Here is a 12,284-nt window from a genome sequence, read left to right as displayed (position 1 = left end):
TGTTGTGTGAATTAACTTAAATTTATTTTTTTAAAACTTAATCTTATGTGTAATAGCTTTTTTGTAATTATAAATATATTTTTAAAATTTTTAAATTGAAAAAAGTTAAAAAAATTAGAGCCTATCCTTGTAAAAGAGAATCTTAAAATATAATCAGGCTTATCAAGGTAGGCCCTAGTTGAGAACTCTTTTATTGCAAACGTTGAAAAATACTTAAGGGGGTCTCTCATCCATTCTAGGGTTATTAAGGTAACCTTCTACCTAAATATTCAAAGAGTCAAGAAACGGTTGTCCCCTTAAAAAGGTAAGTATATCTTAAGAAGGCTGGTAAAACTATTCTTATCAAATATGTTTTATCTCATCTTCTCACCTACCAAATGCAATATATGCACTTCTTCCTAAAGGTGTTATCAAGGAGCTAGAACAGATAAGTAGACGATTCTTTTTGAGTCAAGATGATGCGGTTTACAAAATGTATTTGATAGCCTAAGACACTATCACATATAGTAAATCTTTTGGCGGGCTTGGTATTAAAAATCTCATGTCTCAAAACAAGGCATTCATTATGAAACTTTGTTGGAACCTTGTAACCAAAGAGGAAAAGCTTTGGGTAAAGGTTCTTAAAGCTAAGTACAGGTGTGGGGATCAAATACCCATGGTTAAGAAACGACAAAGCTCTTCCCTTGTCTGGAGAGCTATATCTTGAGCTTGGGACCTTTTTGAGAAAGGATTGAGTAAGAAAGTTAGTAGTGGGAGAAATACCAATTTTTGGATGGGATCGATGGAGACATTTAGACAAATCACTACACTCCCTTGCTATAAGTAATGTTCATCTTATCGAGCAAAATACGTATGGTCATGATTTTGTTCTACCATATGGAGGGTGGGATGTTCTCACATGGTATCTTTATTTTCCTCTTTGGGTGATTGAACAATTGAAGAAGAGCAAACCTCCTAATAATAATAGAGAAGATGAGTGGTATTGAGACCCTCCCCAAATGGATGTTTTTCTGTTAAGTCAGCATATAATTTCATTGCGCAGTTAGTAGAGACAAGAGATAATTATTGTTGGAAGCATATCGAGAAGTGGCAAATATCAACAAAGGTTAAAATGTTCCCTTGGCAGGCTTCTCATGAGAGGATAGTTGCTAACTCAGTCAGAACTAAGCAAGGGTACTAATTCATGTCTTTTTGAGTGTAATTGTGAGGAGTGTAATTCACACACTTCGGGACTGCAAGAAGCAAAAGAAGTGTGACAATCCTTGATTAATCCTAATGCTTTTAGTTGTTTTTCATCTCTTACCTTGCAGGAATGGCTTCATTGAAACGCACGGCACAACCCAGGGAGACAATATATGTGTGAACAACTGGCCATGGACAAGGGTGTTTAGTTATGCTTGCTAGATGATCTGGATGCAAAGATGTTAACACCTCTTATCAGAAGATGCAGCAAATGCTATGTGGAAGCACAAAATCTTTGTCACTATTGGCGACCAAGAGCCTATCTGGACACCACCACCATCTGATACAATGAGAGTGGATGTGGACGCGTCGGTTTGGAACCAGAATCACGTTGCTTGTGGCAAAGTAACTAGGAACGCTGAAGGTGACTGGATAATGGGCTTTAAGAAGAAATTGGGATATCTAGGCTCTACTGCGGCTGAGATCTTGGCCATTAAAAATGGACTGGAACTGAGCAAAACTCTAGGATTCTTTGAGATTCAGCTTCCTAAAGACTCTCTTGATGCTATCAACCTTCTTAGGAGCTGCTCTCCTCATCACCCTTTGAGAGGGGAGATTTCAGAGGTTAGAGGGATTATCTACGACCATTGGGAAGCCAGAATTATTTATTTGCCCAGAACTTCTATTCGATGAGCTCATGCTAGTGATTTTGCCATGGACCTCGAAGAAGGCGTGCCCGCGGGATGCATGCAGATTTTTTGGGAAGATAGACAGTCATTGCCTCATGTTTCGCGCGCTGTAGCTTACGCGTTATCTAATTTGTTTCTTTTCTTCTTAGTTTTGGTTTCTCAAGCTGAAGCTTGCGTTTGTATTGCGAAAAAAGAAAAATGAAAGCTTGTTACAGTAATTTTGAGATAGTTCTTTATTATTATTATTATTTTTGGGTTAAAACTTGAAGACATATTTTTCTCGCAGTCTGAACTATGATAGTTGAGGAATTTATTTTTCCATTTTAAAAGTTTCAGAACCTATCATCTATGAATGGCTTAAAATTTGACCCATCATAATCTTTGCAATTTTACTTTAATTAGAGCCAAAACAAATGTCGTTGTGATCCAAATCAACCGTCACTCGTCCGTGGCTCAAAGCTCAAAAGTCAAATTAAAACAGTGAGTGGTGACTAGTGAGCAAGGACCATTTGTTTGGTCAGACCAAAAAAAAAAAAAAACAGAGGACCATCTATTTGGCGTTTTAAGCGCCAACGACAACCTTCCATCAAACTCCAGAAGGATACAGACGACGTGACGTTGAGACCCAAAGAAAGAAAGCTTCTTGTGGCCTCCGTAACAAGTAACGCATGGGAAGCGGCTAGCTAGGTCCATAGCAAGTTATGAAATGAGGTGGGAAATGGAGATGGAGGAAATCGAAGCGATTCTGGAGAAAATCTGGGACCTCCACGACAAGCTCAGCGACACAATCCACTCGATTTCCAGAACTCACTTCCTCAACTCCATCAAAACCCTCCGCAAATCCCCCAACCACAAATCCTCCTCCGACGATGGCCTTGGCTTTGTTTTTGTGAAGGACATTCGGCTTGAGGCCGATGACTCCCTGATTCAGGAGGCCAAGAGTCTAAACGCCATTAGGACCGCACTCGAGAACCTTGAAGACCAGCTTGAGGTCTACCATGTGAGTTTCATTCCTCCCCCCCTTAGGTTTTCTGTTTTATCGTTTCTCGCGGGAAATTTCAAAAACAAAAAATCTAAGAAAATGATATTCCCCTACTATTTTTCTATTGTGGCTTTAAATTCGAAATCATGATGATTCATTTAGGTTGCCTGCCCGATGCATTCACAGGGTTCCTTCCCAATTTTGATGCATGAAAAGTGAAAACCAAGGAAATGTTAGAATTTTGGAACTATTTTTGTCGAGTCCTTAACATCACTGTTAAGAAACTGATTAAACCAGCATGTTGATTTATCTTTTAATTTGTCCTGAAAATTATGGGCTACTATGTCTTACAGTTATTTGAGATTAAATTAGAAATCGTTAACTGTTAGCAACCTTATATGGACGGGAATTTGAGTTACTTGAGGTTCAGCTCAAATTCCTTTGGGGTTAAAAACATTGATAAGCGACAGACAAAGCCACGGGAGATGATTGCGAGAATAATGATGGAGGTTTCGGCGTGCATCGACTGTAGAGCTACCTCAACTTGGAAATTTGATTAAACAAGTCACTCGCCAATGCCTGGAATATAACGAACTTCATATGAGGACTTAATTGTCTTATAATATTTGATATTTGAAAATTTAAATCCCTTGCTTTAAATTGTTAACCTGCTTCACTATATTTTGCTTGTATTGCATTTGTACATGTGTTATGCCTCATATTGGTTGTCTTTGACAAGAATTACATGACAGCACTAATGTCCTAAGTTCATCAAGTTAGCTAACGAGAGAAAAGGAAGAATGAGGAATTGTGCTTCCTAAAATTCAGGAGGAACATTGTGCGAACTTCTGTTTTTGCACTGGATGTAAATGGACTGTTAGTTTGATGTGTTTAGATCTTATTCCCACTGCTGAACAGATTGTTAAACTACCGGCCAGTTTTTTATTGGTCCAGTGCACTGGCAAAATTTTGCATAATGTGTATGCAAGAATCTTCTATTCCACGAAAAGGCTAGTTTGTATAGTTACTGGAGGTGCTGCAGAATATAAAAATGATCCAAAGGGATTATCCTAGTTTATAGATATAAGCAATAGACTTGTCCAACCTCTAGTTTCTTCTGAAACCTGAGGAATTTGATTTGATTCTTCTATCACCCAGTCCTTTGCTAAGAAATGATAGGAACCCCTTTCGGTGAATCTATTGAGGAAACTTGGGCCTTTGGACTCGTTTTCCCTATAAGCTCAGATAAGTGAGGAGATAGGAAGAGGGAATTATCATGATAAGTCAAGGTGTCCATGGCAACCAATGATGGCCTCTGCAAAGCGAAAAATTATGGAGAAAAACAAATGCCTGGAGGGAAGAGGCTGTTCAAGGAGGAAATTGAAGTGGTTTGTGGGGAAGAGTCTATCTGCCTTGAAAGTGCTAGAGCATGTTCTGTTGTATTGTCAAATACTGAATTGTTTGGCTGGAGGCTGTGAATTCTTCAACCACGTTGAATTTTTATGATGAATTGTTATCATAGTGTTGGATTCCTATATCTTTGGCACTGATATTTTCATGGAAAAATGGACCTGATTTATTGAAAATTTGTCTATTATTTAGCTTCTCCTGGAACATTAGAAGTTTTAGCACCCTACTAATCAATCTTGAAGGACTCCACTGGCATTTTATTGCCATTTACTACGAACTCTTAGAAATGGTAAAATGTTCATTTTATTGATAATTTGTTAATGTTTTGCAGACCATTCAAACACAGCAGCGTGCTGAGAGAGATGCTGCAATTGCCCGACTAGAACAAAGCCGAATTGTTCTTGCAATGAGATTGGCAGAACATCATGGTAAGAAGTACAAAGTCATTGAAGAAGCTCTGGCTTTTGTTGGAGACGTGCAGGGCACAGGGCGCTCTCTTTTGCGGGAAAACCTTTGTGGTCCTGGTGAGAATTTTGTGACTGACAAAGGAAAGAAATCTAATATCTTTATCAATGTCTTCCTTTCAAGCGTCAATTTTGTGAGAAAAACACTCAGATTGGATAGTATGGGTGGAATAGTGGGCAATGCTGCTTTGGTCGCTGTTAGCATGGTTGCCTTCCTACATTTGCATCACGTAGCATATCAGGAGCTTCCACATAGGCAAGAAAATAGTCTTTACAGCAACAGAACTGGGAGAAGAAAATTTCAACCAGAGGGGTCTTCATCTAATTCCCATTCCAGTAATTTGGATTTATTGTTGGCCAGGGGTTAGGATTAAAAATAGTGCTCTCTTGCTCTCTGATCTTAGTGAATGGGTGGTTGAGTTTTCAGATATTGAAGCTTTCCCTTCTTAGCCTCCATGATTTTTCTGCCATTTGAGGTTACAGCGGAGTGCTTGAGGCGAGTACAAGCATCGTTATGCTGCATGGTTCTAAAGTTGAGCTGCTGACCCCCGAAGATTTTTGTTTTTGTTTTTTTTTTTTAAATTTCCTTAATGCTTTTATCTGTTTTCCGTTCGATGGCCAACGTGTATATTCCTTCGTCCAGCTGAATAGAGTGTAATCTGTTGAGTGTTGAGTGCCTTCCTTTTTCTTGGTTTTTTATTTTTGTTTTGTTTTTCTTTTTTGGGACAAGAGGAAATGCCGGTGCGAATCTTTATTTGTTCGGCCGCATTCCCCCGCTTATCTTGTTTGCTTGGAATACTTTCGTGTGAAGTAGAAGCTGTCGTAGTGTCATGTTTGCTTTGAAAGAAGTTGTCTTTGCAATATTATAACTGAAGTTCTTAGAATGTGCTGTAATGGTATTATTATGACTTGTACTGCCGCTTGAGATTTTTTACTATCCATCCATCGATTCTGAGAGATTTGCATTTAATTTTGAACAATGTACATTTAATATATTATGTAGATGTTTATTATGTCAAATTTTTTCATGTTTTGTTTTAATTGGTAAATTTGAGTTGAAAATTTGGATTAAAAATTTTATATTTAAAATTTACTTGAAATTTATAAATTTTAGATTTTTTGTTTAGATAATATAAAAAATTATAAGTTATAATATTAAAATTTTTTGTTTGAATATTAAGTAAAATTTTATATTTTATGTTTGAATTTCAAAGCAACTTGGACAACGTTGGTAGTTTTGTCCTAATCAAAGTAGGTGGTTTGGAAGACTAATTTTCACCGAAATAAAACCGTTGACACCTATCGGAATTGAAAATTGAACATTAGACTTTTATCGGATTATACTATCGGTGACAATTAGGGCTAGATGGCTAGCACATGCCATGATCAAGATAGGATGGTTGACTTTCACCAGGACTGAACCACCGACACTGATAAGGATTGGATTGTTGGCTTCGACTAGGATCAAACAACCAACTTTCATTGGGACTGAATTGCCAACGTTGATTATGTTCATTTTGCTATAGACAAACGTTGCCAAACAACCAACTTTGATCGGGATTGGGTCACTGGTGCTGACCGAGATCAATGCACAGGCAATGATCATTACCAGATAGTCGACTATCATCGATCGACCAAGATCGAAGCACAATCAACGATCAAGACTATTCAACCAACTTCCACTTATGTAAGTTGATCATCCAATCCCAATAATAGCCAGCACTTTGATCTCAATCAACGTTGGCAATCCTGTCCCAATTGGTGTTATTCGTTCTTCCTTATGGAAGTTGGCCATCTAATTTTAATTGGTGTCGATCGTCCGATCCTAGTTGGCAATTGTAGCCCGGTCTTGGTCTTCGTTGGCAATTTGGTTTGTTTAGTGTCGCTAATGGGCCAGTCAAATTACAAAGAGATTTATGAAAGATGTGAAATAATAGAGGTTTAGAAATGATTTTAAATTACAAAGAGATGGAAGAAAAACTTGAATTTAAATTTGGGTCAAATTCAAAGTCATACTTTTTTAATTACCCAAATAATAAATTTGAGACAAATTTAAATTCAAATCTCTATATATCCAAACATAATATAATGTCTTTCGATTACCATAACATTTTTCAATTATTATTATATTCCATATTTTATTTAATTTAATTGATACGCTTGTGTTTATAAATGAAATATATCTCAATTTTATTTGTTACATTAAAATAAAAAGCTCTCAATTATCTTATTTTTTTAGTTCTCCCATTATAATTCTTTCTCTTCTCTCCTCCTTTCAAACTGTATTTTCATAACAATTTGCTTGATTTCCTAGAAACCAACCTGCTTCCTCTCCCACAAATGGTCCTTTGTCGTTGTCTATGTTTTTTGTATACCAAAAAAAAAATGCTTTTCATATAGTTCCCACGTTTAAAAAAAAAAACAAAAGAAAAAAGAAGATGAAAGGAAACAAGAAACAGAAAAGAAAAGTGGAAGCCTTGGAGTCTTCATTGCAAAATGCAAATAGAACTCCATCCTCAACTGTTTGAGCCATCAAGACCCATAAGAACTTTTGACGTTTGGGCTACGAGACACTTGATTCATATGCCGTTTCCTTTTTTCTTTTTTTATTTCTTTTTGTGTGTGTGCGTGCGCGCGCGCGCGTGAAGGAGAACGTAACAACTTTATACATACTGGTGTTTGGGCTCACGGGAGACTGTTGTATCCAATCCGTTCAAAATTATTGTTGATCTCTTTTTGGGCCTGGCACTGTTCTATGTCATCGTTTGGTCCATTAGCCGAAGGGACATTTTATCCTGCTTGGGCTTTCGCGGCAGCTGCATCGAAGAGAGATTGTCGATGATGTGGTTTTGTGCTTTTGTTCCCAAAAGAAAAAATGTGGTGTGAATATGTAAGTTAAGAAATGACATTTAAACTAACACCAATAACCTTCAGCTTCTTGGTAGTCGATCTGTATCCGAAAATATACGCACTTTTATAATTTGTGAAGGTTGGTAAAGTCTCTTATTGAGAATGCAATTCTGTCCAACTAAGTGGAGTCCTCGGTTTCGTCATATGCATGTATCACAATTTGCCACGAACAGCGATATTAAAGACCTCTTTTTGCAGAATTAAAAAAACTTGTGATGCTGAAATTTGGGGTGGAAATGATGGACCTGTGGATACCAGCAACTTCATTTTGCTTTCACCAGGTTCTTGAAAAATGGATCGACCTGTTGTTACTCCAAGCTCAATGATGACCACAGTAATTGCATCGCATCGGGATTTCCTGCGGATGCGTGGATCGATCGAGAGTTTAGTCAACACGCGATTGGAGGAAAAATGTCAAAACGAAAGAAATGTCGGAAAGTTTTTGTTTCTATACCGGCAACTACTTTTTGACCCTTGCTTTAGGGATTTAATCATCGACGAAATGAGGAAGCATCAGCAGTTTGAACATGATGATTCACCTGTGTCTAAACACTAGCTTTGACTTCCCATTGGATGCATAATATTTATAAACATATATTAATTAATTGCATGAAACTAATGAGTAAAACAAACATAGTATCTACAGAATCAAGCACAAGAGTGTGGTACTGTTAGACAGACAGAAAACAACCCTTCCTTTTACGGTCCAACTTTTCCTTATCATTCTCCAATTCCGCTGTTCCTTTTTCCCTCTGCTGTTAACAGACTTTTCCTTTCTATACTTCAATTTTATGATCTCCATGGGGCCATGAAAAGATTGTGTCTCTGTGGAAGCTGTCAGGTTCATGTGATAAAGATAGGTCAACTTGCAACATAAATATCTTGCCCCGTCTATCAACTTAATTAGTTGTAAATTCAAACTCTACTTTTTATATAGGGACAGGCGGCCCGACCATGTTCAACTCCCCACACGAGAAACGGAGAACCATTTCAGTACAACTTACTTTTTCTTTCATATTTGAAACAAGAAATGTAATGAGATTGTGAAAGAGAGAAAGAGGTCGGCATCAATCTCTCTCTTGCTTCGTGTCTTGTGCACATTTTTCTTACTACTTGACACTAGACAGTAGTATAACAAATTAGTTATATTCATATTTAATTTGACGCTGTCCATTTCGGATCTATATATCCTTGATGAGATCGAATTTTGATCCTTGTGTGAGAAATGACATATACTGGCTCCTTACCAATACCTGTCTTGTCTTGCGCATTTGGAAGGACCTCCACTAAAAGGGCCCCCCCGTTTTGAATATGTGTGATGGGTTAGAGTCACACTTGAATTTTTCTTTAAGATTACTTCCTCAAATTTATTTAAAAATTATTTTTATTAACATCATCCATATTAATACAATAAAAATATAAAAAATAAAACATAAAATTTTAAATATAATTCTAAAATAAAAAATAAAAAGTAAACAAGTAATATAATATTATTTTTTATCTTTCCCTTTCTTACTTTTTAATGATAATTTAAAAATTTTATTTAAAACAAAACTATCTCATCAACTAGTACTTAAAAGAGAGACTAAATTATGCTTTTAAAAAGTGATTAATATACAAAATTGTAGGAGTGCATTAGAAAGAATCTTTCTATCATATTTCTTGCTGGTTTAAATACATGCGTCATGAAAATACAGAATCTTTCATTTGTTTCTTTTTTTAAATTATATGATATCTACAAAAAAAAAAAAGGGAGCATCATATCACCAGATTATAAAGCGATTCATGGGTCCTCTGATTTGTTAAAAGAGGAGATAAAAAAGGGATTTGGATCATGGCCCAACACTCACTCATTTATACAACTAAAGGGACATTAGAGATTTTGTTGTATAAAATTTAAAAAGTATCAAATTAATTTTGTTGTATAAAACTTAAAAAGTATTAAATTTCAAATCATTAAAGAGAATAAAGAGTGTTTTCATCATAAAAAATCATGATTAAGATTTTTATTTGCTAAGTAAATTTAGGTTACTCACCGAATCTAATCGAAATAAATAGGAAAGCCATGTAAGTGTAGATGTGTAATACAATAAAGTGAGGGAAATGGAGGGATTTTGAATGAATGTGCAGCGAAAGATGTAGCGAGTTCCATTGATGTCGGTGGGTGAGATGCGCAGCGTTTGAGATCATTAGAGACGGAGAGAGTGAGGCCTCTCTCTGTGGGGCTGTCCGCACACGATCACATCACGCCTTCGGTGATGAGCGCCGCGCCGCCATCATTCACAACATGCAAATCGGGCCTTCAGAAATGCCACGCGTATTCCACCCGATCCCCTTCTCCCTTCAGACTAATATTATTTACCAGGAAAAAAAAAATCATTTCTTTTTAATGACGTCATGTGAGGCATGCTTCCTCCGTTAATTATTATTTTTTAAATAAAGGCAGTGATATGATATAATACAAATAAATCAAATTTGTGTTTTTTATCTCCACGGAGAACACTTTCTTTTTTTGGGGGGGGAGGGTGGGAGAGCGTTCACTTTAAACTTGACAGATTCATGGTATGCTTAGATAGTTATGGATTTAGATTTGCATTTAAATTTAAATTTTAACTAAATACTCTATTTAAACACTTAAAAATTTATAAATCTGGACCTTATTTAAATCTAAATCTAAATTTTTTATTTTTTTAATTTAAAATCTTTTATGAATCTTTGCCATAATATAAATACATAAAAATTTTATGAAATTTAAAGGTTACTTCAATATCATGTTGTTAGCTTGGTATAACAAAACTATCAATTATCACTAAAGTTGTTGGTTGAATTATTTAGTTGGCAATTAAACAATAATAATTAATAAATATTTAATAATAATTGATAAAAATATAAAGTTTTAGAATAATTTTATTTAAATTGTTCGGGTGGGAGTACACTTTCAAAAAGTTAAAAAAGAAAAAGAAGAAGAAAGAAAGAAAAGATGTGGAGGGGTTCCGTACATGGCCCGTGGTATAGAACAGACTGGGGGACGAGGGTGTTAAAAAATGGTTAGTGTGCAGAATGGATGGATGTGGGGCCCTCTTTGATTTGAAATATGAATAGACGGGCCAATAGCGTGATTGCAATTGTTCGGGCCTTGCTTCTCCCATATTTTCTTTTGCATTTGGCGAAGGAGAAACGGAGAAGAGGCACGTTCAAAGATCGCTCAAATAAAATATTAATAAATAAAAATTAATAATAAGTTTAATTTGAAAAAAATAAATTGTATTTTTATTTAACAACAATATATTTCATCTTGATCATTATCTGCAAATAATTTCTTAAATAGTTATTGAATGCAGTTCTTTCATTAATATAACTGAATTAACATAATTGATTTTAATTAAAAGAGCGGGTTAATCCATTCAATCAAGGTTTGCATTCTTTTTAAAAAAATATTTACATTTAATATTTGTTTGTCTCTTGAATATGATAATTTTTAACAAAAGAATACATTTTTATAGTGAAAAAATAGTCAAGAAAGACCATATAAGTGGTTGCATGATACAGAACGACTAGCTGGGGACTGCACATGTTATTAGGGCTAATAATTTAAACAAAACTCGACAAATCAATCAAAATAAAAAAAATTTAAGAACAAGCTAACCAAAATCATACTTTTTCATGTTTGGCATCCAAATGAGTCAAAAAAAATTCAAGCCAAGCTCGATCAGATTCAAGCTTGACTCAAATATCGAACCAAATTTTTTTAAAATATATATAATGTATTAAATGTTAATTGTTACTTTAAATTTTAGTTCATTTTAGATTAAAAGACCATTTGAGTATATTATTATAGATATTTTCTAAAAAAATAAAAAATGTTCACATTGTTATATTTTTAATCCACAAAATATCTCAAAAAAGTATTTAAAATGTAGTCAATATTGATTGTTAAACTTTGAGACTTGCAAATTTTTTTTTAAAATGAGTTTTGTACATTTTTATGATATAAAAAATAATTAATTTTAAAGTAAAAATTGAAATTTGTTTTAAAAAAATTGGCAACTTAGATATTTTAATTAACCCTGATGTCATAATATATTACGATCAAGTTTGACTATTTAATTTTTTTTTTATAAGTCTAAGCTTGTTTGACTCAATTTAGATAAAACTGGCCTACTCGAATTACGCACTATATGTATTTAGGGAATTTTTCTCAAACTCAAAAAAGTAGCAAGTAATTAAAGCGGTGGTGGGATTATGATGAGTACATTAATATAGAGCAAGTAATAGCAAGAGTAATGAGTTTGGCCTAAATCTCATCCACTAAGACAAGTAGAGCACCTTCAATTATTCTTCAATTCCATGCCTAACTTTCTTAGGTCCTTTTCCTTCTTCCATAATTCCTTCCCTCCTCTCCTATCAATCTCTCCTCCATTGACAGACAATCTACATTTGCTTTTCATCTCTCTCTCTCTCTCTGATTCATTTTCACAATTTATTTGGATCGTAGACAAAAGATGGAGCATGAGTTAATAACATTAGGTAGTTGAATATTGTCCAATTCACCAAACCATCCAAACCCCTTGCTTCCATTTTAAATGCAACCTCTTACATTTAACTCTAGAGTCACTTCATTTACTCCTCTATGGCCCCTGTCATCAC

General features: G+C 35.1%; 2 protein-coding genes across 2 annotated transcripts; both read left to right on the top strand.

Moving 5' to 3' along the window:
• Positions 1 to 1,458: 1,458 nt before the first annotated feature.
• Positions 1,459 to 1,875, top strand: LOC129302525 (uncharacterized). Its single transcript, XM_054941466.1, has one exon. The coding sequence runs from the start codon at positions 1,459 to 1,461 to the stop codon at positions 1,873 to 1,875; it is 417 nt and encodes a 138-aa protein (XP_054797441.1).
• A 607-nt stretch (positions 1,876 to 2,482) lies between these two features.
• On the top strand, positions 2,483 to 5,611 carry LOC129303493 (plastid division protein PDV1). The gene is made up of 2 exons (XM_054942850.1): positions 2,483 to 2,871; positions 4,595 to 5,611. Exons 1-2 carry the CDS (start codon positions 2,578 to 2,580, stop codon positions 5,093 to 5,095), a joined length of 795 nt encoding a protein of 264 aa, XP_054798825.1. The 5' UTR covers positions 2,483 to 2,577; the 3' UTR covers positions 5,096 to 5,611.
• The last annotated feature ends 6,673 nt before the right edge of the window (positions 5,612 to 12,284 follow it).

This window comes from Prosopis cineraria, unplaced genomic scaffold, assembly GCF_029017545.1.
Source record: "Prosopis cineraria cultivar Desert tree isolate PC_DT_omini unplaced genomic scaffold, ASM2901754v1 PC2, whole genome shotgun sequence".
Lineage (NCBI taxonomy): Eukaryota > Viridiplantae > Streptophyta > Magnoliopsida > Fabales > Fabaceae > Prosopis > Prosopis cineraria.
The sequence above is the reverse complement of the archived record's forward strand: the minus strand, read 5'-3'. Positions and strand labels throughout refer to the sequence as shown.

Bases quoted from the DNA above. Each gene is read 5' to 3' on its own strand.
- LOC129302525 (XM_054941466.1), top strand. From the start codon at position 1,459: ATGTGGAAGCACAAAATCTTTGTCACTATTGGCGACCAAGAGCCTATC.
- LOC129303493 (XM_054942850.1), top strand. From the start codon at position 2,578: ATGAGGTGGGAAATGGAGATGGAGGAAATCGAAGCGATTCTGGAGAAA. The intron at 2,872-4,594 runs GTGAGTTTCATT...AATGTTTTGCAG, and splicing joins ACCAGCTTGAGGTCTACCAT to ACCATTCAAACACAGCAGCG.